At 38.2% G+C, this 24,913-nt stretch overlaps 4 protein-coding genes and 1 pseudogene across 7 annotated transcripts; 2 read left to right on the forward strand and 3 right to left on the reverse strand.

Annotated features, from left to right (window-relative positions):
• The first annotated feature begins 857 nt into the window (after positions 1-857).
• Positions 858-1,683, forward strand: LOC119987488. The gene has a single exon (XM_038832410.1). The coding sequence runs from the start codon at positions 1,180-1,182 to the stop codon at positions 1,321-1,323; it is 144 nt and encodes a 47-aa protein (XP_038688338.1). The 5' UTR covers positions 858-1,179; the 3' UTR covers positions 1,324-1,683.
• Positions 1,684-2,807: 1,124 nt separating this feature from the next.
• Positions 2,808-13,219, forward strand: LOC119987049 (histone deacetylase 15). Of its 2 annotated transcripts, none has more exons than XM_038831765.1 (18): positions 2,808-3,073; positions 3,892-4,188; positions 4,290-4,466; positions 4,610-4,724; positions 4,866-4,942; positions 6,151-6,226; positions 6,397-6,461; positions 8,386-8,441; positions 8,884-9,007; positions 9,126-9,251; positions 9,405-9,455; positions 9,827-9,895; positions 10,715-10,823; positions 11,616-11,695; positions 11,969-12,051; positions 12,150-12,195; positions 12,513-12,688; positions 12,889-13,219. In XM_038831765.1, exons 2-18 carry the CDS (start codon positions 3,955-3,957, stop codon positions 13,031-13,033), a joined length of 1,809 nt encoding a protein of 602 aa, XP_038687693.1. In that variant the 5' UTR covers positions 2,808-3,073; positions 3,892-3,954; the 3' UTR covers positions 13,034-13,219. The 2 variants fall into 2 exon arrangements, with proteins under 2 accessions (XP_038687693.1, XP_038687692.1); XM_038831764.1 differs by having other exon boundaries at positions 2,810-3,073; positions 12,513-12,684.
• Positions 13,031-14,696, reverse strand: LOC119987051 (annotated as a pseudogene).
• Positions 14,697-16,031: 1,335 nt separating this feature from the next.
• On the reverse strand, positions 16,032-19,390 carry LOC119987372 (kinase-interacting family protein-like). Of its 3 annotated transcripts, none has more exons than XM_038832259.1 (3): positions 19,207-19,389; positions 18,352-18,426; positions 16,032-17,382 (listed from the first exon to the last, which is right to left on the reverse strand). In XM_038832259.1, coding segments are annotated over exons 1-3 (1,020 nt in total). In that variant the 5' UTR covers positions 19,208-19,389; the 3' UTR covers positions 16,032-16,438. The 3 variants fall into 3 exon arrangements, with proteins under 3 accessions (XP_038688187.1, XP_038688188.1, XP_038688189.1); XM_038832260.1 differs by having other exon boundaries at positions 18,352-18,429; XM_038832261.1 differs by lacking the exon at positions 18,352-18,426 and having other exon boundaries at positions 19,207-19,390.
• A 354-nt stretch (positions 19,391-19,744) lies between these two features.
• LOC119987371 (dehydrogenase/reductase SDR family member FEY-like) lies at positions 19,745-24,757 on the reverse strand. Its single transcript, XM_038832258.1, has 8 exons — positions 24,424-24,757; positions 23,593-23,713; positions 23,065-23,182; positions 22,203-22,339; positions 21,231-21,332; positions 20,903-20,995; positions 20,385-20,457; positions 19,745-20,257 (listed from the first exon to the last, which is right to left on the reverse strand). Exons 1-8 carry the CDS (start codon positions 24,651-24,653, stop codon positions 19,995-19,997), a joined length of 1,137 nt encoding a protein of 378 aa, XP_038688186.1. The 5' UTR covers positions 24,654-24,757; the 3' UTR covers positions 19,745-19,994.
• Positions 24,758-24,913: the final 156 nt, after the last annotated feature.

The raw sequence follows: 24,913 nt of genomic DNA on the forward strand, positions 1-24,913 counted from the left end.
TCGATGTATCACGAGAACCAAAAATATTGTTGGCGTATATGGGGGTGTGGATTTACCACATGGTATCGAAGCAATTTGATCCAGTTGGACAATGATCTCTACTTCTCTTGTGGATTGGGTAATACCAGACCCACAACTGCGGGGTTGTTGGCGTATATGGGGGTGTGGATTTACCACATGGTATCGAAACAATTTGATCCAGTTGGACAATGATCTCTACTTCTCTTGTGGATTGGGTTATACCAGACCCACAACTGCGGGGGAGTGTTAACAAAATTCCACATCGATAAAAAATATGTGGATTCTCCTATATATAGCGTTAAGCCCACGCCTCTAACTAACAACAAGGCCTTTGGGTGCGGGAATGACCTTTACTCCTCTTGTGGGCTGGGTTATACCAGACTCACAAGTGTGGGGAGTGTTAACGAGATCCCATATCGATAAAAGATGTGTGAATTCTTCTATATAGTGCTAAGCCCACACCTCTAACTAACATCAATGTCTTTTCCCTTGTGTTCAAGTACCATTAAGTGACAAAGGTCAAAGAAGAAATAAAATTGTGCAGATCCAATGTATCCACAAGAATCGAATAACTCATTGTGAGTCTGATTTATCCACGAGAGTTAGACAACTCAAAACGGACAATATTGTTAGAATGGGGACCATATTTGTCTGATGAAAAGGTACCCTTCACACGCAATAATACAAATGATGGAGAGAAAAAGGATTGAGAATGAGAAGGAAAGAAAAGATTTTTGGTATGTTTCCCAAGTAAAGAAAATGGGTGGTGAGCGGATAAAACTGTAAATTTGATCATTTATAGTACTCCATAATCACTTCAACCGTCCAACCCTTTCACTTGTGGTCTACTGAGATTTGAAGGGCATGTGTCCGCAACACATTCCATCTTTCGTGCAGGTTGCTTCCCACTACTAGGTAGGGGTCCATTGTGCAGCGCCTGGTGAGTCGGGTTTGGTTCTTTATTGGGCCCAGCTGACCCCTTGAATCGCCAATAAGAATAGCCTGCTTTCTTGCCCTTTTTTTCATGCGACTCAATCATTATTCAGCAGTACAAGGTGAACCTCATACCCAGAGAGAGAGAGAGAGAGAGAGAGAGCTGAACTATCTTGAGATACTCCAAAAGAAGAAGAGCAACAAGAAGGTACAGTTTAAAGAGCGATGAAGGCGAAAGGTGGTAGCATTGGAGGCACTAAAAGAAGGTTTTCTTGTAAAGCCAGGCTTGGTGAATTCCTCAAAGAAGGACGAGGTAGGCTGTACATAATAAGGAGATGTGTTGTTATGCTTCTCTGCGGGCACGATTAAGATCCTAGGTGTGTCCGTGTGTATAGCAAAAGTCTGGGTTAGTCCTCTTTCCTATTTTTTATGTTAATATATGCCTTTTGGCTTTAACTTACATCATAATTAAAGATTAGATTAGCTTAGATGAGGAAGTTTGTTCAGTGTTCTCCAATTTTTTTGTTTGAACCACCTAAATCTGGCTGGGATCGGAAAACTACTGCAATATGTGATTATGTTCAGATTATCAAACCCTTGTTTGTGGAGAAGCAGAAAGCAGAATGTCTTCAGACATGAAAGCTGTATTAATTAATTTGTTTAGCTTTTGCAAGATAATTTTGGCTACAATAGACTTGTGTGGTGATGTTTGGGCAAAAACAAAGAGAAGGGTTTGGTGCATTTTGATGTCTACTTCTTGCCAATGCTCTGCTTTACAGGGTCTTGCTTTTGTTTATTTTATGTCAAGGTGACAAACATAAGAAACACAGAATGTGATTGACCATCACCATCCTCACGTGGCAATCTAATCCACAACCCTACCATACTTGTCTCATCTTCTATCCTAATTCAAACAGGGGGGGTCCAACCCTTCCCATTCCCATTCCCATAATTGCCTTAGATTCTAAGTGGAATCCAATATGATCTTCATTATTTGTTAAGATTTTATCTTACATTCAATTGAATTGGTGATAACTCAATCGAGTGATGTATATGTAAAGATTTAGTCTCTCACATAACCAATGTGTGTGTCAAAAAGTCAACACAACCTTGAGGCCACATATTGAATATTTATTGAGAAGTCATGCCATATGTTAGACCAAAGAGTATTATATTCAATATTGGATTGTGTGGGTCTGGTGGTGTGCACTTCGATTATCCAACCAACGCATTTTTTGGGCACAAGAATCAATGTTGATTGTCCAAGAATAACAAAATGCCCGAAACGAACAATTTTTTTTTTTTTAATGAAACCAAATATTATTAAACTTGACAAAATCTGGGGTGAGAAACCACTACAAAATCTTCCCAAAGAAAATGAATAATAACAACAGGAGGACTAGAGAAGAAATGCACTCTCTAAGGCATGTTAAAGCCAAGATTGGCTAAACTATCAGCGGAAAAGTTCGTGTCGCGATACACATGACTTATATGAACTTTCCAATTTTACCGGAGGAAACGTTTTATACGTTGGACTAAATGAGCCTGAGCATTTGTGCAAAGAGCTTCCTTGTTCAACATATTCACCACTACTTGGGAATCCACCTCCAACATGATCTTGCCCGTCCCTAATGAGTAATGACACGCATTGTTTGTCAATATGATTTATGGTTTACCGAGCCCCCAATCTAGATTGCTCACCAAAGCGACTTGATATTGCATTATTGCTTAGGTGAAGAATGATATAAATAAAGCCCATCATGCCCAAAAGCTAAAGCCCAATAAATAAGCCTTTTCGCTAGTCTCACCATAAACACTGGGCTTAGTTAATGCCGTACTGAGTACAGTTGTCTTACTTACTTAGTCACAGCTTAAACGACGACGTGTGAAGTAAAAGAAACTATCGGAGATTCGACGACTTTTGCTGTCTCTCTCACCAGTCACCACAGCGAACTGCGTGACGCGGAGACGGCGGAGCTGTGACAAGACGTGGTAGCTGTAGCTGTCGCTGTCGCTGTCGTGGTATCGCACGGTGTTTTCCGATTCTGGTTCTGATACAAGTCGTTTCGATTACATCCAGGTTTTTAACAGACAAGTAAAAGAAGTAGAAGGAAAAAAGGTAATTATCATTTGGATTTTTCCTTTCCTTTCCTCGCTCTCAATCTGGATCCGTAGTAAACTTCTTTGTGAAATCGACATGTCTGGGATGGCTATTAAATTGCATTTGTGAGGCATTACTAGTTGATTGCATGCGTACTTGTTAGGGTTTTCTCATCCATTAAATTTAGCTAGATTAGGTATTTTCCTTTTCCTTTTTATTTTTTTTCTCGGAGTTCTGTTCTTGATGGTGTTACCGTTTGTTAAATTTTGAGTATCAGATTTCTTCTAAGAAGCTGAAGAGTATGAAGGAATTAACGTGCTAGGTTACAACTTCATTTAAGCTTTGACTTGGGTGTGCCAGATCTATTTTTTTGGGGCTTCACTCTGCATATTGATATTTTGTCTTGTTGTAGCGAATTATGGTGGTTTAGTTTTAGGTCTTAGTTTGAGGAACTGTTGACAAAGCAATAAGGGAGAAACCCCTTTCTCTAGGTTGACTTTGGTAAAATTAGATCAAATCTAGATAACAAGAAAAACAATTAAAACTAATTTTGATTGCGAAGGTAGATGTAAACTAAAAACATTATAGGCTTTGTAGATGAATGTCACAGTAAGTTAGTAACTCTAATTGCACTGAATTTACTGGTTCTATGTGAATATCCAATAAAGGTGCCAATGAATCGACAAGGGCCTTTTTTTCGCTGATCAAATACTTGTTTTGTGTCTACATTGGATGGTTGCTCCCCCCACCCTCTCTCCCATCTGTCTTCTTTTTCTTTTGCCAATGGAATTCTTCTTTCGCTCTGTTTTCACCACATCATTTAATATCATGGGCAGATGATGGGATTGTAATAAAGAACAATTCTGCTAGAAAACTACCATCTAAACTCCAAATACAGCATGGTTTCAGAAACAGCTCAAGTTAGTTGCCAAACTAATGGGGAAGCCAAGAAGAATCCACAGAAAGAAAGTCACGGTCAAGGCTTTAATGGAAAGCGTAAAAACTTGTGTTTTGATGGCACCAGGGCTAGTCCGTGTAATGGTGAAGTTTGTAATGATGAATGTGTATTAAGAACATCCAACACAGACACAGATGGCAATATGGATGCAGAACCAGAGGCAGATTTATTACTCGTAAGCTCAATAATGAATGTATTACTCATTCAAATAACATAATTTCCATGACGTTGTTTCCTAACTTCTTTAAATCCTCCCGCAATGTAATTTTTCTGCAGAAAAAGTCTAGGGTACAGAAAGAAATGACATTCCAGGATATGTACAACAACCAGGACTTATTTGACGATGACGATGATGACAGTGACTGGGAGCCTATACAAAAGCATGTAGAGATCACTAAGTGGTTTTGCACCAACTGTACCATGGTCAACTATGATGATATTTTGCATTGTGATGTATGCTTTCACATTATCGTGCACTTTTGTAAATATTAGCACTTTTGGACCCTTTGTTTTATTCGCGTGTCATTTGAACTTGACTTATTTATATATTTAACAAACTGATAATGTAATATTTGATTATTTTTGCCTCCCTGCAGATATGTGGGGAACATAAAGAATCTGGTATATTAAGGCATGGGTACTTTGCATCTCCATTTTTGCAAGATGCAGGCCCCACTGAGTTTGATTCAGAAGTAGAAGAGAGATATAAAGGTTCTTATGTGTTTTGTTTGCTTGTTTTCTTTGGATATTGTCATTTTGTACTCATGCTCATCATTCTTATGATTGAGGACTCCATTTTTTCAATATCATTGGGCCTTTTTGATCATTGTAAACCTCTAATTACCCATGCAGACATTGGCTCTCAAGATTCGGCCTTGAAGCATTCAACGGTGGTCGGGTTTGACGAGAGAATGTTGCTGCACTCAGAAGTACCGTGCTGCTCTGCTACTCATTTCATTTGAACTTCCTAGTTTAATGAGTTTCTCATGAATAAATAACCTTTTACTCTGACATTGCATCTTCAGATATAACAATAAGCAATTTTTCCCTTTTCTATTCCCTTTTTAATTTGTGTGAGATTTCTCATGGTATTGGATTTGTTGTTATTTTGTTATGTGCTTGTTTGTTGCATGCTACTTACCAATTTTTTTTTGTTGCATGCTAGCTTCTTACGAATACAATTTCAATATGTAATAAATAAACTTATATTTAAAACTCTTGAGGCTTTTTTGAAGCACCATTTGATTAAACGCATAATTTCTCTTCAAACTCCAGGGTGATTGTTTGAACTAGTAGTTTAAGACTAGGATCACATCATGTGAGTCATGTGATGCCATGGTGGATATGTAAACTAAAATTTTCATTTTCCCGGCACGAAACTTTTATGTTTAGATTTATGCAATAAGAAACTTATGTTGTGATTGGTCCATTATACAGTTACGATATACGTATATAGTATCAACTAGCTACTGCCTTTTGTTGAACGAGGAGCAATAATGTGAAACCATAACAATGTTGCCTTATCGAGTGAAAAAAGGAAGAAACAGTGTTTCCTTTATTGTACACACTTATAAAAGATAATAATAATAATGTGGAGATAGCTTCATTTTGAATAAATGATTGTCTATACATGGGTTGCACCACCTTGGTGCCCTTAAATACGTTTTCTTCGTTTAGGGAAAAAAATCTTTACAATATACTTTTCATATTGCTGTGCATTAAATTCTTCTTAAATTCATTTGGCGAACATGTGGCCATCGGTAGAGTTGCAAGGGTGCAACCTAGAGACACAAGTTTGATTCCTGTAAGTGTGTCTCTCCGGTCTGCATACAACTTGTTGTCCCCAATCCCACCCTCTCCGGTCTGCGTACATTTTGCATGTCCCCGACTCCACCCACTGTGGTAGCCTTGTGCATGAGAGTTGTTTACCTTGACAGGCAAACATGTGACCTAGTGGAGGTAAGGTCTGTGTCTGACCGCCCATTGCGGGAGGCTTGTGCATGGGAATTGTTTACATTGTTGCTTTGTTACTATTATATCTGCTTTGCTATTTTAGCATGGCTAATCATGGAGATAGCTTTCTGGGTTATATATGTAACTAGTTAATCTTAATTTGGTGTTTGCATGGGTCAAGTAGGTCAAAATGAAGTCGCATCCACACCCTGAAAGGCCTGATCGTCTTCGAGCTATTGCTGCTAGCCTTGCTACTGCTGGTATTTCGCATTTTTCTTTTCCATTAAACAGTTTGTATTGAATTTGAGTTGTCGCTTGTGTTCCACATTTTTTTCCTTGTTTTGGATGGATTCTATGATATTATCTTTCATTTGGCATTTTCTGTTAACCCTTCTGTAGTTCTATTATTGATGAAGTTTGTTTTTTTTAGGTATATTTCCTGGGAGATGCTATCCAATTTCTGCTAGAGAGATTACAAAAGAAGAACTCCAGATGGTGAGTGGCCAATCTTTCGTTGAGGTGGAATAGGTGCTTTCAGTTTTGCATGCTGATGTTCTGCTCTGTGCATATGTCATGTAACGGGTTTGTTACTTCAAATTCGTAGTACACATTTATGGCATTTGGGAAATGGATGCCAGTCGTGATGTTTTGGTTTTGTAGAATGTTCATGGTCATGTGGTGCAGACTCTTTTTGGACATTGTCAATATCTGTAGTTTTACATTTCTTTTGGTGGATATATAAATGTAAATGATCTGTTTTGTCACTCAATTTGTCTTTCTTTTTTCGAGGAATAATAGATTTAGGGTGGAAGACTCTTAAGGGATGCAGAGTAGGGTCCTTAAGGAGAGTTAACTTTGGATAACAACATTGAAAGATATGAAAGAAGACTTGCACAATGGAAGATAAAGTACCACTCTAGAGGAGGAAGGTTACTATAATTAAAAGCCCCATTGCAAGTCTTGTGCTCTATTATTTGTCCATCCTTCAATGACCGACTTTGGCAGTTAAAGACCAAAGGAGACGTACGAAATACCTTGAAACATTTAACAAAGCATGCCTTGGAAAGTGGTCATGGATATTTGCCAGCAAAGCTAATTCAATTCAATCTGGAAGAAGGTGACTAGTTAAATTTGGTATTTTGCAAATGGTTGGCTTTCTAGAGAGAATATATAAAGCCACTGGGTGGGGATTTTGATAGAAAATATTAAAATATGAGCGGGAAGAATAGAATGAGCTAATGAAAATATCTTTATGGTAGGAAATAAAGCAAGACTGTAAGAGAGAGTTTTTGGCATGACATTTGGTGTCAAAGGTACGAACTGTGTCAATGCCTTAAGGGATAGAATGACGCAGGGACCTTTCTGCAACATGTGCTACATCACTTCCTTCTTGAGGACTCAATTCCTGGACTAGTTTGTACTAGAGAAGACAAAAGGATTGTGCAGCTTGAATTTAACAGATACTAGTGGTTTGTGGTGCTTGTCAGAATCCAGGTTTATGCCACAGGGTGGTTCCAATGCTGTTCAACCTTTGAGAGCTTCCATGTTTTATTAAGGATGTGTTGGTGGCAGATGATCTTAACACAACAAGGGAAAGTTCAATTGAAAGGTTATTATATGGATTATAGAATCTGTGGATTGGAAGTCGAGTCTTTTGGTCTGAAATATTAGTACTCTCCTCCTAGAGAGTGTAGGTAGAAGTGCATTATGATTTAATCCTACATGGAAACTGTAAGAACCAGTGAACATTTTGATCCATAGAGTTCATGGGCAATAACTGCAGCCACTGAAGAGATTTAAAGCGTACAAACTTCTAAGTAAATTCAAGAAGAAAGGAATTGAAGAGCCAATACCTCTATAATCAAAGAATTCATGTTAATGTTGAAAACAGAGTATTGATCACAATTGTGGAGTTATTTACAATCAGAGGATTGATCTGAATGTTGTAGACTGTATCTGCCTGAGACTAAGGATAGCACCTTCACTATCAGATCTTTCTATAACAAACTAGCAAGGTTAATTATCATCATGGAATCATGATGTCCCCTGGTTTTGTATTTGGAGACCTAATCACCTAAAGCTCCGGGAGAGCTGTCTTTCTTCTGCTCAGAAGTCTTATGAGGTAGGGTTTTTAACTGTGGGAAAACTATTCAGACACTTTCTACAGCCACCGTGTGGATGATTGAAGGAGGGGAACTGTAGACTGTTCATCAACGAAGAGTCCTCTGTAACTCGTTTCATTACCAATTGTTTTACCAGTTTAAAGTCCTGTTGCTATCCATTTTTCTTGTACTCAGTTCACTCCGCAGAGTTGTGCCACTCAGTAAATTCTTTTGCCATTCAAAACGAAGAGTATCAGGGTGGTTTTCATGAAATCATCTGAAATATCTATTGAATTTTCTATGTTGGAACCTTTTAGGTCCATTCGGTGGAGCATGTTGAATCTGTTGAACTGACAAGCCATCTTATTTCGAGGTCTCTTTCTTTCTCTCTCTACATGAATATTCATGTGTAGTTATGTTCTCTTTGACTGTAAGCACATCAAATGGTTTTGACTTGGGCTGGTTTTGTGTTGTATATACTGCGAGATAATTACCACCACCACCACCTTGTATGCACTTATAGCATACATGATGTGCATAAACTTGTGAAAAGATTAGCAGTGAATTTTTCCATCCACTTAATATGTTCTCTCTTTTAAAAGTAGGTGAAAAGGGATCCTAATGGCATCTGAAGTGAAGTTATGTACCATTTTCTACATTTTTACACACTTGTGTAGCAAGTTTATCAAAATATTCGTCAATTGCATAATTGGATATGAACTTTTAATCAAATGATTAGAAAATAAAGACTTTATTTCTATTTTTGAAGGATTTTCAAACGGGGTTCTGACTAATCAGTCATTTGTAATTGGCAGTTATTTCACTCCTGACACATATGCTAATGAGCATTCAGCCCGTGCTGCTAGGCTTGCAGCTGGTTTATGTGCTGATCTTGCCTCAGCCATATTTTCTGGAAGTGCCAAAAATGGTTTTGCTCTGGTATGTGCAGTTAAAATTCCTTTTCTGATATTCAAAGTTAATGTGCACTCTTACTGAAATGGGCTTTCTATTAAATTATATACATGCCTGTTTTTGCCTTGTCTCCCAAATGAATCAGGTTCGGCCTCCGGGTCATCATGCTGGTGTAAGGCAGGCGATGGGATTTTGCCTTCATAATAATGCAGCTGTTGCTGCATTGGCAGCTCAGGTTGCTGGTGCAAAGAAGGTCTTAATTGTTGATTGGGTAATGTTCTTGGTTACCATTCTTAGTTCTTATTTCTTTCACAGTTGCGTTATGAAAAGATCTTGATTATAGTGCATTCTATTAAACTTATTGTTACGTAGTCCTATTTTTTTCGTTTTTGTCTTCCCGCTATTTACATTGTGGATATTGCAGGATGTTCATCATGGGAATGGGACACAAGAAATCTTTGAGCAGAACAAATCGGTGAGCTTCACAATGAGCTTAGATCAGTTGGCCTCTTAACTGTTTAATTCATTTCTTGATTCCAGTGACATTTGCTGGAGGAGGTGGTTTGGTATTGGTTTTGTCACTTTGTTTGCAGAATGGCAACTAGTAAAGCGACTTGTGTTTTACATCATATCTAATCAATCTTCTTAAACATTGGCAATGAAGATTGCTACTACCAAATTCTTTGGTGGTTTGGCTTGATGATTGGTTTAATAACCAGCTCACCTCCTCCTGATTTATTGAATTACCATGTAAAATGCTTAAATTTGATGTTTTCTAGTGAATTGATTTCTAGAGTTGTGCTTGGTTGAATTTTTTTATCTGATGATTACTTTGACCATATGTAGGTATTGTACATATCCTTGCATAGGCACGAGGGAGGAAAGTTTTATCCTGGTACTGGTGCTGCGCATGAGGTACTTAATTACGTTAACCTCTGTTTATTTCAATTGAATGAAACTCCTTCTGCGACTAACGTAGGCAGGCAATTGTATAAGGGCAAATTGTACCCCTTGTACATTTAGTAGCAATTGGATGTTGTCATGGAAGATTTCTGAGATATCTATTGCAAGTTTCCTCGTATGACTCTGGATGGGTGTGTTTGGGAATTTGCTCTTTCTTTTCTCTTAATTGATATTTTTTTAGTTTTAACTTTTTCTTTTTTTTAATTTCTGCATTTTCATGAATTTTTCTTTGATTCCATGAGCAGCAACTTAACCATTTACTCTTCCTTTTTTGAATCCCTTATTTTGAGTTTTAGTGAATTGGGGCATGCCCATTTGGTATATCTGACAATGTGGAAGATACTAGAGGACTAACTTGTAGTATGCTTGACTGTGGAAAAGACTGCCTTTATTTAGTTACTTTCCATTAGAAGGCTTAGAGTGGCTGGTGACAGGTGAGCGATCCTCCCGGTGAACTAACCATACCCCAATCCGACACAGGTGAACAAGTAGATTATACTAGGGCACCTGAGAGAGCCATGTTGAAGGAACTTGGCAAGTTGCACTTCTGATTTTGTTAGTCTTTTCATTGAGGTTATATGCATTTTCTAGTTATCAGAACTTGTCAAATTCATACATTGTCATTGGTGCTTGTTGACCTTTTTAGTCAATCTTTGGCCACTTTGTTTCATTTTCTTCCATTTGGTTTATGTCATTGAAACTGTTACTGTAATAGCCACACTATCATGGATCTAGACAATGATAAATGGTTGGAATTGATTTGTTTTGCAGGTTGGTACCAAGGGTGCAGAAGGATATTGCGTGAATGTTCCATGGAGTCGTGGAGGAGTTGGTGACAATGATTATATATTTGCCTTTCAGCATGTTGTGCTACCTATAGGTTAATATTTCTTTAATTTCATTGATATATCTACTTAATTCAGGAAATGATGTTGCTTGGTATAAAAAGTGAAAGGATTATGCATTGCATCAAGACTTTGGCACATTTTGCCAATGGCGAGTAGAGTTTCTTTTGGGTTTCAACTTAGTACCTGCTGTTATTCATAAGCATGCATTAATTCCCTTTATCAGCTACGCTTGCTCTGCTTGTCATTTTGGATATATTTTTTTGGCATATGTCTAAATTGTGAAATTGGTTATCCTTGTTAATTGTGTAAGTTCTTTCCAATCAAAAAGTAAATAGAGGAAGTATTTAGTAATGGCTCAGTAGAGATACATGTAATACTGTTTGTTTTGAGAATGGATATTTCTTGTAATATGTATTAGATAACTCGCTCAAGGGTAGCCTAACGGAGAGGGAAGTTAACTCTTGGGGTAGCCATAAACTTGGAGGTCTTGGGTCTGAATCTCACTAGTGCACCTTCCCTGTGGAGAGTTCCATTCCATCATCATCAATATATATGTTTCATGTTTTCTTCATCAGCTGTTAGAATTCAGCATAATGTTGATCTTCAAGTTGGATTTAATAGCATTTTATGCACGCTTATATTTTGATACGTAAATATTCCGGTCTTCCTTTTCTTATTATTTTTTCCCTTTGATATGGAGTTTTGATATTTCCATAACCCCTCAGTATTCCATGGGTCATTTTCAATCTGACGAAAAAATGTGATCTTTAATCATAAAGATTATTTGGCCGGTCTATTTGATGGTAATCACATTATTTTTGCAGCTTCAGAATTTGCTCCAGATTTCACCATTGTTTCGGCAGGATTTGATGCTGCAAGGGGTGATCCTCTGGGTTGCTGTGACGTAAGGATTTTTTTTTGGCTAAATTTTCTTTATCCTTTCACAATAAATCTATTCATTGGGACAAATATTTCAATCAATGCCTGCCCTTCTATACTAGAAAAATGTGAAGAAAGCACCTCAAGCTTGAGTTAATATGCAAATGCCGTAAATTATAAAAATTTTCATTATGTTGTTTTCTATTGGATGTTTGCAATTCTGAGTTTTGAGTTCTTATTCATCTCAAATGGGATGTTACTTTCATGGCATTTGACATTTTTAACAATGTTTTCTTAGGTAACTCCTGTTGGCTATGCTCAGATGACACACATGTTAAATGCTGTAACCGGTGGAAAGTTGCTTGTTATCCTTGAGGGCGGGTTTGTGGTTAACTTTTTGGTGGTTGCTTTTATTAGCAATTTTATTTTAGTCTTTTGATATGTGGAGTTGTTCAATTTGACAATGTATCTTTTCGCAGCTACAATCTCCGGTCAATATCATCTTCTGCACTAGCAGTTATTAAGGTGAATAATTTGTTTATTTACATGAATCATTTGTATTTGTTGAATATGTGATTGTTTTACATCTTTGAATGCTGTATCAATACATTTGATGAATATGAATCAATTATTCTGTGACCATAGAATATTGTTTTGTGGTTGAGGGGCATGGATCTTTAAGCTCTTCTACGTTTTAGGAAACTGATTGGTTGGTTTTGTGATTCTATCACTGAAGTTTGAGAATCTTGCTGTTACATGATTCCTTTTCTAATAGAACACCTATTTAACTATCTAACTTTGTTTGGTCCAAATATATTCTCACTTGTCATCTGGTGCAAAAGGTTTTACTGGATGAAAGTGCTGGGTGCGAACTGGCCAATGGTACCCCATCTAAAGCTGGCCTGCAAACTGTTCTGGAAGTCCTCAAGATTCAGATGAATTTCTGGTCTACACTGGAATCTAGGTTCACTGAATTGCAGTCGCAATGGGGAATTCACTTTTTTGACAATAAAAGTGAGTGATTTTTTTTTCCCCTTTATGCAAGCCTATCTCTTAAGCAGTTGTCAACATCTCAGACTAAATCCAACCATCCTCCATCTATATCTTCTGCTGCCCTGCATATATTATTTGTTGTGGCAGAAGGGATTGTTAGTGAGTCTTTTTGTAGTGATTGTGTGTAGATTTACGAGTATTTTTTTCTTCGGGCCTTTTCTGCAGAAAAACAACTAAAAAAGAGGAGGCGTGGTGGGGCACCAATATGGTGGAAATGGGGAAGGAAAAGGTTACTGTATCATTTCCTTGGTGGGCATCTTCATGTAAAATCAAAGAGCTTTTGAGTTATTGCAAGGGATATATTTTGTAGTGGTTCCTATCCTTGGAATTTTATGAATTTTTTCATGGCATTATGTTATCGGGGAGAACGTACTTTCACAACTGCCGAATGTTCCTGAAGAACGTACATGTACATGTGAACTTTGCTGTCTTGAAGAACAAACATGACTTCTTGACACCAGTATTTATCTTGATATATGATAAATAGTTTGGATGACATCTGCGTTGCGGAAAACTGTTTAGTGTCTGAATACAGTTGAGATTGAGATTGACTCATTTTTAGGTCGAGTGATGGAAAGAGATACCATCAATTGGTCTAATGGGGTAATTGCCTCACAGACTTCTTCAGATGGAAAGGCTACCTGCACGTTGTGTATGAACTTGGGTTTCGAACAATGGAACGCTAAATAGAATCTCCTCTTTTTCTTTTGTAGTTTTGATATATTCATGACAAGAGGTATGTTGCTGGCTTGTGTCTTGCCTGAATGCTAGAGGACAGCACCATAAGAGTTCTCAGGCAACTATTTTTCTCCACCTCTATTCTGTGGAATATATAAATCTGAAACAAAATTGATGTCATGTGGGTCTTTTATTGACATGAATGACTTCGTACAACAGTCACAGTTTTCTGATTGATTCTCATTGACTCACCAAACAGTTTCCACTGGTGCATTGTTGGTGGAGCCATTGGGTAAGCAACTGAGACAGCATAGTGAGGGTGGGGATGATGATGCCCGGTAGGAATCATGACTGGAGTCCCAACAGCAGTTGCCCTATGTCCTGGAGGAGCCGGATTCCCAAGCATACATGGCCATGTGTGGCTGAGCCCTGTGTTTCGACCCTGCGCCTATAGTGGACCCAGGTGGGGTTGGGTTAGCTGGCTGGGTGGGCAGTGATAGGTAGTTGATGAGAAGCAACATCTCCATCGTTTACACTGGTGATGTCGTGAATGCTAGTCCTCCTCATATCTCTATTAGTGTTGGAGTTCAAGCGGATGAAGTACTTTTGGGGATGGCTAGCCACTTGTGTAGGAGTCCTAGATATGACGAAGTTTCTTGAATGCTTCTCCAATCTCCCTTTCCAAACTTGTCAAGACCAAGTAGAAACCACCTGTAGTAAGACAATTCATTTACAAACTAGCTTATTTATCCCCAAAAAGTGCAAAATAAGAGAATCTTAGCTCTTCTTCTGTCCATGGAATCTTTTTCTTCTCTCTTGGTCTCACCTCGATCCTCCTTTACTACATCCATGGCCAGAAGACTCATCACGACTCCAACTGACAACCCACTTCCATAACCGCAGTTCATGATCTCTTCTCATTCACTGCAATCCTTGAAAGACAGTAAATCTTTAGTCGAAGGTGTTGCTTCCACTCCTATACAAGTAGGTATTGGTACACTGCTAGCTCTATAGCAAATACATCGCCTGCCAATATTTGACAGTGCTGCTTCAATTCAACCATAGAAGCAATTCTATCTCACTGATCTTTTGAGTCCTCTATCCAGTGAGTTGCAATGGCATTCTCAAAAGCCTTCTCTTCATCTCTGCTCCAAGTAGCTACATTTGACATTGTGGGGGTCTTGGTTCACAATTTCTTCTTCCTCTTCTTTCTCTTTTAATGTCCACTTCAAGTTTTTGATATGAAAATGGTGAAATTGGATTGTAAAATTTTTGTTTTGGGGGTGTTGAGAATGGACAAGGGAGAGTAAGGTATGAAACAATGCATGAAATGCTAAAGATGGGACCACTTTTTGTCGATTTGGATGTATGAGGTGGAAATGTCAAATGTTAATATCATATATAATATATAATCATACGAAAGAGTAGGGCTATACAAAAATTACCGATATAAGCGAACCGATCCGTTGATTATTTTCAAAAAAATTTACATAGTTCTTTAAAGAAATGATCAAAAAACCGACCGATAATTAAAATAACTAACTAATCCATCGGTTAAATTTATATAAAAAAATCGGGAAAAAAAAATCGACAGTAACCGACCATTTTCACCCCTTACGAAAGAGCCTCACTCACTCTATTTCCTGAGTATTGCGATCATGGAGGTTGCATAATTAGGCCGGGCTACAGAATCTTGAAATTTCCACCATTTGATGTAGTCCGCCAATTAGCTCTGGGAGTGGACCGATGAGGATTGTCGTCACGTCTTGCATCGGCACTCGCGTGGCTACTGGATGCGCCGTGGTGTGGTGGTGCCTAGGCCAAGCCACGTACGCTACCCCTCCATTTGATGAGTGGTCGCTGGACGTGAGGTTGTTCCAAGCCACGCACGCGACATACGATGATTCCCATGCCAAGCCGCATATGTTGCCTCTCCACGCCACACTTGGCCGTTGAACGTGAAGCAGTTCGAAGCCACGCACACTGCCCATGGCATCGTGGCCACTGAAAGTGCAGTGTTGAACATCAATTTTAAAAGTTCTCAGGTTTTCGTGGAAAGGGCATGCCCCCAGTTTCATAGTTTAATGGGCTATAACAAGGCTTGGCATCACCATTTTCGTCAATTTTCAAAATTTGTCATGTTTTCGTGGAAATGTAATGTCTTAGTTCCATTTTGGACATTTCGTGGGGTATAACATGGCTTAGCACCATTTTTCGTCAATTTTCAAAGTGTGTTTTTCTGGAAATGTCATGCCTTGATGCAATTTTAGACGTTCCGTGGACTATAGCATGGCTTGTCATGTTAGATGTTTCACGGATTATAGCATGGATTGTCACCATTTTCATCAATTTACAAAGTTGTCTTGTTTTCATGGAAATGTCATGTCTTGGTGTCATTTTCGACGTTTCGAGGGTTGTAAGATAATTTGGCACAATTTTCTTCTATTTTCAAAGTTAGCACGTTTTCATGCCTTAAAATGTTTTGGACTTATAAAACTTTTTGTGGGTTATAGCATGTCTTAACTACCATTTTCGTCAATTTTCAAAGTTTTTATGTTAAGGTCATAACTTTGGTGGAATTTTGGATAGAGTATCTCAATATTTAGACACCTACTCCTTTACACAAAACATGTCAAGAACTGCACGGTCCACTATTTTTTTTTTTTACCGGTTTTTTGCATCTCTAGCGACAATTTTTGGACATTAATACCCTGTACAAAAACCGCTCTTGCCATTCATGAACAAAGCGAGAACTTTCAAAGAACATCAGCAAACACCAGAACAACAATTCAAACTCAGCACAGATCCAACGATTCGAGACCCCTTCAAGCTTGGATGTGTAAAGCAGTCGAGCTTGGATGTGTCGAGCAGTCTATCCTTGCTCAGGATCAAGGGCTGATCCAAATTGACATACGCCCATATCAATGAGGCAGATTTCTTACCCAGAAGGCGCCTTATATCTTCGTTGATTGGACCTACTCATAACTAATACTACTTACGGTACCCTGTTTTATGGAAGTTAGAGGAACAGTAGGCATTAAAAAGTGTAACTTTGGTGTAGGCCACAGATAAAGAAATTCATGGTCTTAACCCTTTTCCACCAACTGACCTCTTTCTTTCCACCATTATCTTCGTCCCTCTTCGTGACCTCAAAATGGAAATAACCCTCAGAACCTAAAGCTTCCCCGGGAACTCCAATGCTCTTCCCATTCCCCTTCAAATTGCTGCTTCTCTCTTCTTTGTCAGTCCGGTGCCTCTTCACCAGCTGCTGATAATACTCCTTGTTCTTCTTTTCCAACCCGTATATTTGCTCTTGCAGATTATCAATCTTCTGATTGAGCATACACACTCTGTGATCCTCCCTCATCTTTAGCACACACCTGGCCATCTCTGCTGCTCTTCTCTTCATAAACATTGACTCAGACAACAACCCTTCATTCTCCTCCAAAAGAGCTGACACCCTGTACCTTAACCCTGCATTCTCATTCAGTAACACCATCCTCTCAGATTCTAACAGCTCAAGTAATTTCTTTAACAGATCTATCTTCCTCAACGCCTCATGGCATAATGTGTCCATGTCATTTAATTGGTCCTTTAATAAATCATTCTTCATGTTCTCGATCACAAGATCTGCAACAATGTCGTCAATGCTGTGATTTTGCGCAGAAATTGGCTGTTGATAAGAGAGAGAGCATTCAGCATCCGAGTCAATTTGGCTGGCCTCGGCATCATATTCTTCCTCTCGAATGTGGCATATGTGATCAATTGCCAGGACCTGAGAAGGGTGCCTGCTGAGTGTGCTTTGACTTCGGCTGCAACTGTTCAACAAAGTGATGTATCCGTTGTACAAGTCCTTGAGGAGAGCGAGAAGCTGAGGGCGCTTCTCGTAGTACCATTCTGCTCGTTCAGCAAAGGTATCACCGGCATTGTCCTCTTCTTCGAATGCAGTAATAAGCATTGCTTTCAATCTCTCATCCAAATCTGTCATGAACCACCTAAATATGAGTTGCAATGTGGAGATTGAAAACAAGATGAGAGAAGAAGCTATTACTTTTGAGATGGCTTCATTCACTCCATGATGGTTCATATATAAAAGTTCTATGTCAAATTAAAGGCCAAAAGAAAGAGTGCAAATGAAAGTAAAGAAAGACCTTCACCCATTGAAGTTGGGAAGCTAGCCAATCAGACGCACTCGCAGAATAGTTGCACCAGCAGGCAAAAGAAATGAATTTATTTCATTGTTATAAATTACGAAAGGTAAAGCAATGAAATAGATATATTTGAAGAAATACTTTTGGCAGTAAATATATACTTTAATTCTAACACCAGTAAAACGTAAATTTGAAATTGAATGGAGGGTAAAAAGAACAAGGTTTTAGAGACCTCGACGTACAGAGGTATAGATAGAAAGGTCGCTGTAAGGAATCATTTATGCAGCAGCACTGCCACAAGGCATTGGATTTGGTGCGCGAAAGCGATGACTCATGAGGAGGGATTTTTCACAAAGTTTCAAAATTATACACAAACAAACAGCAAAAAAGGGAATGTATGTTGAATGGAGAAGCCAACAATAGAAATAAAAAATATAAAACCGCTTAATCTGCATTTATTATTTGGTAATGGTAGCACAGAGTGATAAAATGGAACTGCATAACTTTGGTAGATGGTGGTCCTTCCCTTCTTATGAAATTGTTACCACAAAAGTAAGAGACAAAATTTTCCTCTTAACAGCCAAACTGAGGAGTTGTTAATAGCATAATTGCACAGCAGACACTTGATTCTAGTTTAGGCAGCATGTCCCGGGGTCAGAGTTACTAATTTATACAAAATTTATGGCTTTTCTTGGGGTTGTTAGCCTAACTATTTGTTGCAATCTGAAATTTGAAAAGGAAAAAAAATAGTAAAGAGAAATGTGATTATAGAAAGGAGCAAAGTATTAAAAGCTGGTACCAGCAAGAGCAGGTACATCCCATGGATGCTTGGAAGAAGGTTGAAGAGATTGATTTGATGCAGCCTTTTCCATCACTGCTATTACATTGCCATCACCAAACCACCATTAGAATTTTAAATGCGATATCAAACTTAAACATTGATAGATGTAGCCCAAGAATTCACAACTTAAAATGCATCTAACAGAATTTTTAGCACAATTGAAGCAAAGTGAATCACTACACTTGTGCGTGTTTATATATGTATCGTACATAACATAATGAAGTGCAGAGACATTAATTACGGAATCTTCTTTGAAAGCAAAATCTGAGCAATCACGCTAAGGAGAAAAAATGGAGTCAAATAACTCAAATCCCATCCCCAACTTCATTTTGTATCTTCTCTCCATCCTTTTGCTCTGCTATAAAACTGGAATCAAGAATCAACTCTCTGCAAGTTTTCGGTTCAGGATAGAAAAAACTAGTAAAAATATAAAACTATAAGTGCAACTCGCTCTGGCCTCCGATGAGAATCAACACTACGAAATTAAGGAAGACATGGTTTAAACTTTAATTAACTAATAAATTCTTCTTTCACTCTCGGATTTCCCAGGAAACAAGTGGATGCGATATGCTACAACAGACAAACTTTTTTCTCAGCTTCAAAACTAGAAAATTACAGAGAAAAACGAAAGAATAAATTAACAATGCACATTCTAGTTCAAGCAAAAATAAAGAACAAATTGCATGACAAACGAGTTTCGTCAAGGCCAAGGCCATTCCGGGAAGTGGTTAAAACATCGAGAAGGGATTGTTTCGAGGACGAACTTTCTCTTTCTTTCGGAAGAAACAAACGCATGAAGATGAGGAAACTCACTTGAGGGAATCGCTTTTAATCAGAAAGTCCACGGCCCTCGTCGGAGGTAGAAAATCCACGGCGTGGAAGATAGCTCTAGGATCACCTGTGTGTTATGATCAGACCAGAGCAGCAGAGCTTTAGTAAAGAATAGTACGTATGGAGATAAGGAGAGTAGATCGCCAAAAGTTCCGCGAAAGTGAGTGAACAAGCGTCTTGCCTCTAGTTATACGGGCTTACCGGCTCCTTGTTTGTAAGTATGGGCTAAGCTTGTAATCATTAGCCCAAGATTTTCTAAATAACGATTGGATGGATTAAGCCCAGCCCAGCCTAATTAAAGAAAAAATTGACCAAAAGGTTGAGAAAAGAAGAACAAAGTAAGTAACGTTTGATTAATTGAGCATTTACATCACGATAAGTAACGGATACACCCATATACCTTCAAAAGGGGGTCAATTGAGCTTCTGCTCTTTGTTTTCGTTCTTTTTGCTAGATGGCTAGGCTATCAGTTCCACTGCATTTTCTTTCTTTTCTTTTCAAAACTACTTCATCTATCTTGTGAGAGGGGAGAGAAGTTTAATTTAGCTAGAAGCAGACAATAAAGGTCACGGCATCAATAAAAGGCTAAGCAAACAAAACAACAGCCAACGTAAACTTGATCCAAGTATCTAACTGAGGTCTTATTATATCTACTTCCATTTCATCATACAATAGAGTGACCTTCACTTTGCAATCACCTTCATGGATGATAGGCATTTGGCATCAACTGGGGAGTTCCTGTGATTTCCTTGTGTGATGATAAGTGGAAACTACTCCTCACTAACCCCATAACGGCATTTGATTTCTTCTCCCTCCAATAGCCGCTCTACAACGTCCAGAGGAAGGCCAACCATCTCTAATGTCTTCTCCCACACTTCATAACAAGTCTTGATATTGTGAGCTTCTTCTGAAGGATTTGTGGGTCGACAATCTTGAGAAATGAATGCACAAACAGGCCATTCATCTGATTTTAACAACTCACAGTACTCTGGAACCTGAGGATCAGTTGATGCGAAAAGAGCACTCCTGGAACCTGTATTAAGAATTATTGTTGATAGACAAAATTCACAACAAAAATTTCAGAAATCGAGCTCAATGGTGTTTCTATGATCCAAAGAATTCAAAATGCAAAACAATTCAATGGTTTTTGGAAGACTCACCTTCTTGGGGGCTAAAGACAAAATAGGGAATGAGATGATAAGCAGCTTGTACAATTTTAGAAAGATCCCTCGCCTGCAATTGCATTTAAATAATGTTAAAAGCTGAGCAAATTAAAACGTATCACTGACTTGTAATGGTACAACGACAAAGTTATTTTCTTAATAAGCAGATATGATTTAGTCTCTGTATAATCCTTTATCACACCACCTATCAACATCAGTTTTTGGGAAATGTACATCACCAGGGTCCGCAGAGGAATTGAGATTATACTAAAGTGACAGACAAAAGTAAACCAGTACAGATCATAAAGCCAAACAAATAAAATTTTAAACAGAACAGTTTTATTTAAAGAAGTAAATGGTGTTCTTTAGAGCCTAACGACTACTCAACTTTAAAATTACCCCGTCAGTGGGACATTTCTCTCCCAAAAAATAACAGCAGGATATTACATCCTCTTGAAGTTGTTAAGATTATTAAACACACAAATCAAGCTTGGCACTGCACTGTCTATACTTACCACATTTGTTTGCACAATTCCAGGTGATACGCATAGCACACAAATGCCAGATTCAGCAGGCAGACGCTTATGCAGAACGCTACTGAACATAACCTACAGTCCAAAAGCCAGCAGTCTATTAATCCACTGTATAGAAATTCACAAACATACAAAAAAGGAAACCTTTGTATTTCCTGTATGTAGTTGTGCAGCCTTAAAAGTACTAGATGATTGGCAGCCACAAGAGATGATATTTTTTTGGGCTTGGAGCATGAAAAATAAGTCATTAAAAAGCTAAAACATTTGACAGGAAATCCAAAATGTTAAACAATAAACATCATAACTGTACCTGAGCTAACTTGCTGCTTGCGTATCCGACTAAGCTCGTGTATTTTCTCTTTTCAGAAACGATGTTCATGTCCTCTGGGTCAACAAAGCCAACATAATGCATCTACAAAAAGAAATATGGATAGACAACTTCAGACAAAAAAAAAAGTGATTGTAACAGTATCATGACGAGATTAAACAGGTGCTAATGGGTTTGCTATATCTTCATCATGAAAAGCACATAATCCATAGTATTGCTGGTGTGTGGTACAGGAAAGTTCCCATACACACTGCAAGAGCAAAATGAAGGATGGAGCATTTTTATAAGCTTATGGTAGCCGTTGTTGACCAACCAACAACTTCAGCATCTTCTGAGCAATGTTCCCAAGATTTCTGCTCATATCTGCATGTTTAGAGAAGACCCAAAGATAGACTGCCATCACAAGAACTTCTGAATCATCCATTCCTAAGTATGTCCAAGACTTGCAAGTAAAAGAAGTAAGGACATGACCATGTAATATAGAGGACTCAAACCATAATGTCTAGGAAATAGAGCACTTGCTACCCCTATCTCCCAGACTTCATTGCCGTTGTAAACATTAAGCAGAATTAAAAACTCAGTGGATTTATTTAACCTGATACACAAGACTCACTGCTGCGGGTTTGGTGAATGCTGGAAACCGACTGCAAGAAAACTTACCCCACGGGATTCATCCAGCTAATCAAAAAGTTTGTTGAAATCTCTCAAACAGTCGGGCCTTCCAACACCACAATAGATTAATCTCCACTACTCCCTAGTTCTTCCAACTCTATCCATTCCTTCCCAGTGTTCCCACTTTCTTACAATCAAGTTACAATCATTAAGCAAGTAATAACTGATGGCATCTGATTACTTCACGAACTAGGAACTATAAACTTTGCCTGATAAAAGTTAAGAGCCTTACAGTATAAGAAATGACAGAAAATAAGAAACTGCATTGGCTGTGGAACTTACTACAGAATTCAGATTAACAATTCGGCTTGGAGATCCTCTGATTAGGGATGGCAAAAGCAATAATGAGAGCAATGCTGGAGCCAGATGATTCACTTGCATGTGTGCTTCATTCCCATCTTTTGAAAATTTCTGTGATTCTATGTTCAAATACATCAAAGCATATGAGTCTTCAACATGAATGCAGCAAGTATTCTCACTACCAGCAATACTATGAAGAACTTCAAGAAAATATTTAGTGAAAAAGTATGAAGCAAAGGCATGGATATACATTGAGACCATAGAACATCACTTCAAACACAACTTATCCTTTTCTACCATAATTTATTTATAATAAATCTACTAGTGTTTTTGGTGGCCTACTACAAGGTAAATGACAGCACTTATGACAATTAAAAAAGCTATAGCAAAGCTAATCAATACATACTCACAAATCACCAAAAGTATAGGTAACCATAACATATACCATGTTCCACCCAATGCTTGATCCAACATACGGAATAACTGGCCACAGTGAATGACAAATATGATAAAGGTAGACAAACTGTGGTCAGAAGATACAGTAACGCTGCCAAGGGTTCATTTTGCATAGTTCAAATATACATATCATTAAGCAACTAACTTAAAAAATATAAGGAAATTCAAATGGTCGGAGGTTGGAAACTGGAAAACACTCCATCCAGAAGAACAATAAAAACAAACATATTCCACCAAAGAACTTAATTGCAATGAGCAATTTAAGTAAAAACTGCAAATAAAACCAGTAAGGAGTTGCAAAAGGCGGGTATCTTAAAGAATACAAAATAACAAATGGTAAATTGGATAACTAAGTCCTCATATAAAAAAATGGATAGCTAAGACGAACCTTCAATGGAAAATATCCCTGCATTATTAATAAGAACATGCAAAGGTCCCAAACGTGCATTCCATGCTTCAGCAAATCTCACAACTGATTCTAGGGAGAGAAGATCAAGCTCCATTACCTTGTGAAGTCATAACAATACATTAAGCATTACAGTAAAACATTAAATAGAATGAATTTTAAATACCACTAAATCATGCATTTCACTTCGTTTTTTTAATTATGCATCCAACAAGCTAAATGTCACTTTTCAGGATGGCTGAAAAATGTATCAAAAAAGAACAGTCAGCAAAAGGCCACCAACAATTCTGTAAATAAGAGAAACAGGGCACTGAGGGTGCAACCCATTTAGAAGACATACAATGAACATGTTTTCGTCAATTCCATCATCACTTGTCCTGACTAATCTGATTTCAAGCCACAAAGTAACTCAAGTAGGAGGACATACTTATTACTAAACTTTTACAAGAATAGTTAAGTTTTAGATGTTTTTGATGCAGTTAAGAAGCAACTATGGAATAATGGAACTACCTCAATATTGAGAGGGAGGCCCATTCCAGACCATTCATTTTGCCACTTCTGTATCAACTCTTGAGCTGCCTTTCTGTTCCTAACTGCCATAACAACGTGCGCTCCAGCCTGCGCCAACTGCCTGTTCAGTACAAACGTATGATATCTTTATTTGTCTATCAAGGAAAAAAAATAGAACATTTACTGATGCAAGTCCACGCAAACACACCTTGAACAGAGAACCAAGGCAAACATTTTACACCAAAGAGATTTCTGTGTGGAAATGAAATCTGAGATAGTGCTTCAGTGAAATCATAAGTGCTATTGAGCATACAAGGAGTAAATATCAAGCAGAATTAATTACAAGAAAGCTGAGTTCTAAATAGGAATTTGGATGATGATTATGAAAAAAGTGAAAATTAGAAGAGTTCATATAAAAGAAGTGAGTAAACCTAGACAGAGGCTTTGTTTAACACCTAATTCTTTAATTGCTGAGCATTCAACAACTGCTAAAGCAATTAATGACTAGCTCCGTATAACCAACAATTGCCAACACAAACATAAAGTTACCTCTCTTTTGCTCCGTAACACTAAACAGAAAAGTAGTAGTAACAAGATGACGACAAGGGCTATAAAAATTAACTTAAAAGGGAACCTAGATTCATCTTTGAGTGCTAAATTATTCACTATTTAGTAGTCGATAGATAAACGAACACGAATAATAATGAGATTAGAGACCAGATACAAGTTCATTTAATTGGTACCAACAGATACTGATTAGATAGTAGGCATAAATCAATTTTAATCAGAGAGAGAATTCTCGGGAATCAAACAGAAAAGCTAGGCATTAACCTGGCGATTTCGCGACCGATACCGCTGGTAGAACCAGTAACAATGCAGGTGAGGTCGTTGATAGGAGGGAGAGGGAGCGGGTTGTGCAAGTGACTGGCCATGATCCTCTGGAACAGCATCTCCTGTGCTAGGTACATCCAGCCTCGCAGCCACTCCATCCACCCCAACGCCTCCTTTTTCTTAATTTTCATATTCTCCTTCTCCGACGATGACGACGTCGTCTCCTCCATCCCTCTGTCTTTCTCCCAATAGTGAATCCAAGATCTGTAGAGTTTACGCCACAAATATTCTCTTGAGAATCAGAATTGCTCCCTTGTGTTTGTCTCACTAGCCAGTAGCCAGTAGCCAGTAGAGTTTTAAAAAAAAATCGAAGACTACCCACGTAGCATTAGCAAGCTTCTATCGTGGGCCTTCCCTTGAAAAATCAAATTAATATCATTTGGGCCTATGTCCCACGTTCCAGATAATTTGTGCCATTTAGGTAGGCTCA

This window comes from Tripterygium wilfordii, chromosome 20 (genome assembly GCF_013401445.1).
Source record: "Tripterygium wilfordii isolate XIE 37 chromosome 20, ASM1340144v1, whole genome shotgun sequence".
In the NCBI taxonomy this organism is placed as follows: domain Eukaryota; kingdom Viridiplantae; phylum Streptophyta; class Magnoliopsida; order Celastrales; family Celastraceae; genus Tripterygium; species Tripterygium wilfordii.

Bases quoted from the DNA above. Each gene is read 5' to 3' on its own strand.
- LOC119987371 (XM_038832258.1), bottom strand. From the start codon at position 24,653: ATGGAGGAGACGACGTCGTCATCGTCGGAGAAGGAGAATATGAAAATT. The intron at 23,714-24,423 runs GTTAATGCCTAG...TGTACTGAACAG, and splicing joins ATCGGTCGCGAAATCGCCAG to GCAGTTGGCGCAGGCTGGAG. The intron at 20,258-20,384 runs GTGAGTCTTCCA...TTCTTAATACAG, and splicing joins TGTCTTTAGCCCCCAAGAAG to GTTCCAGGAGTGCTCTTTTC.
- LOC119987372 (XM_038832259.1), bottom strand. The intron at 17,383-18,351 runs GTACCAGCTTTT...GGTTCATGACAG, and splicing joins GGATGTACCTGCTCTTGCTG to ATTTGGATGAGAGATTGAAA.
- LOC119987488 (XM_038832410.1), top strand. From the start codon at position 1,180: ATGAAGGCGAAAGGTGGTAGCATTGGAGGCACTAAAAGAAGGTTTTCT.
- LOC119987049 (XM_038831765.1), top strand. From the start codon at position 3,955: ATGGTTTCAGAAACAGCTCAAGTTAGTTGCCAAACTAATGGGGAAGCC. The intron at 4,943-6,150 runs GTACCGTGCTGC...TGGGTCAAGTAG, and splicing joins GAATGTTGCTGCACTCAGAA to GTCAAAATGAAGTCGCATCC. The intron at 6,462-8,385 runs GTGAGTGGCCAA...GGAACCTTTTAG, and splicing joins CAAAAGAAGAACTCCAGATG to GTCCATTCGGTGGAGCATGT.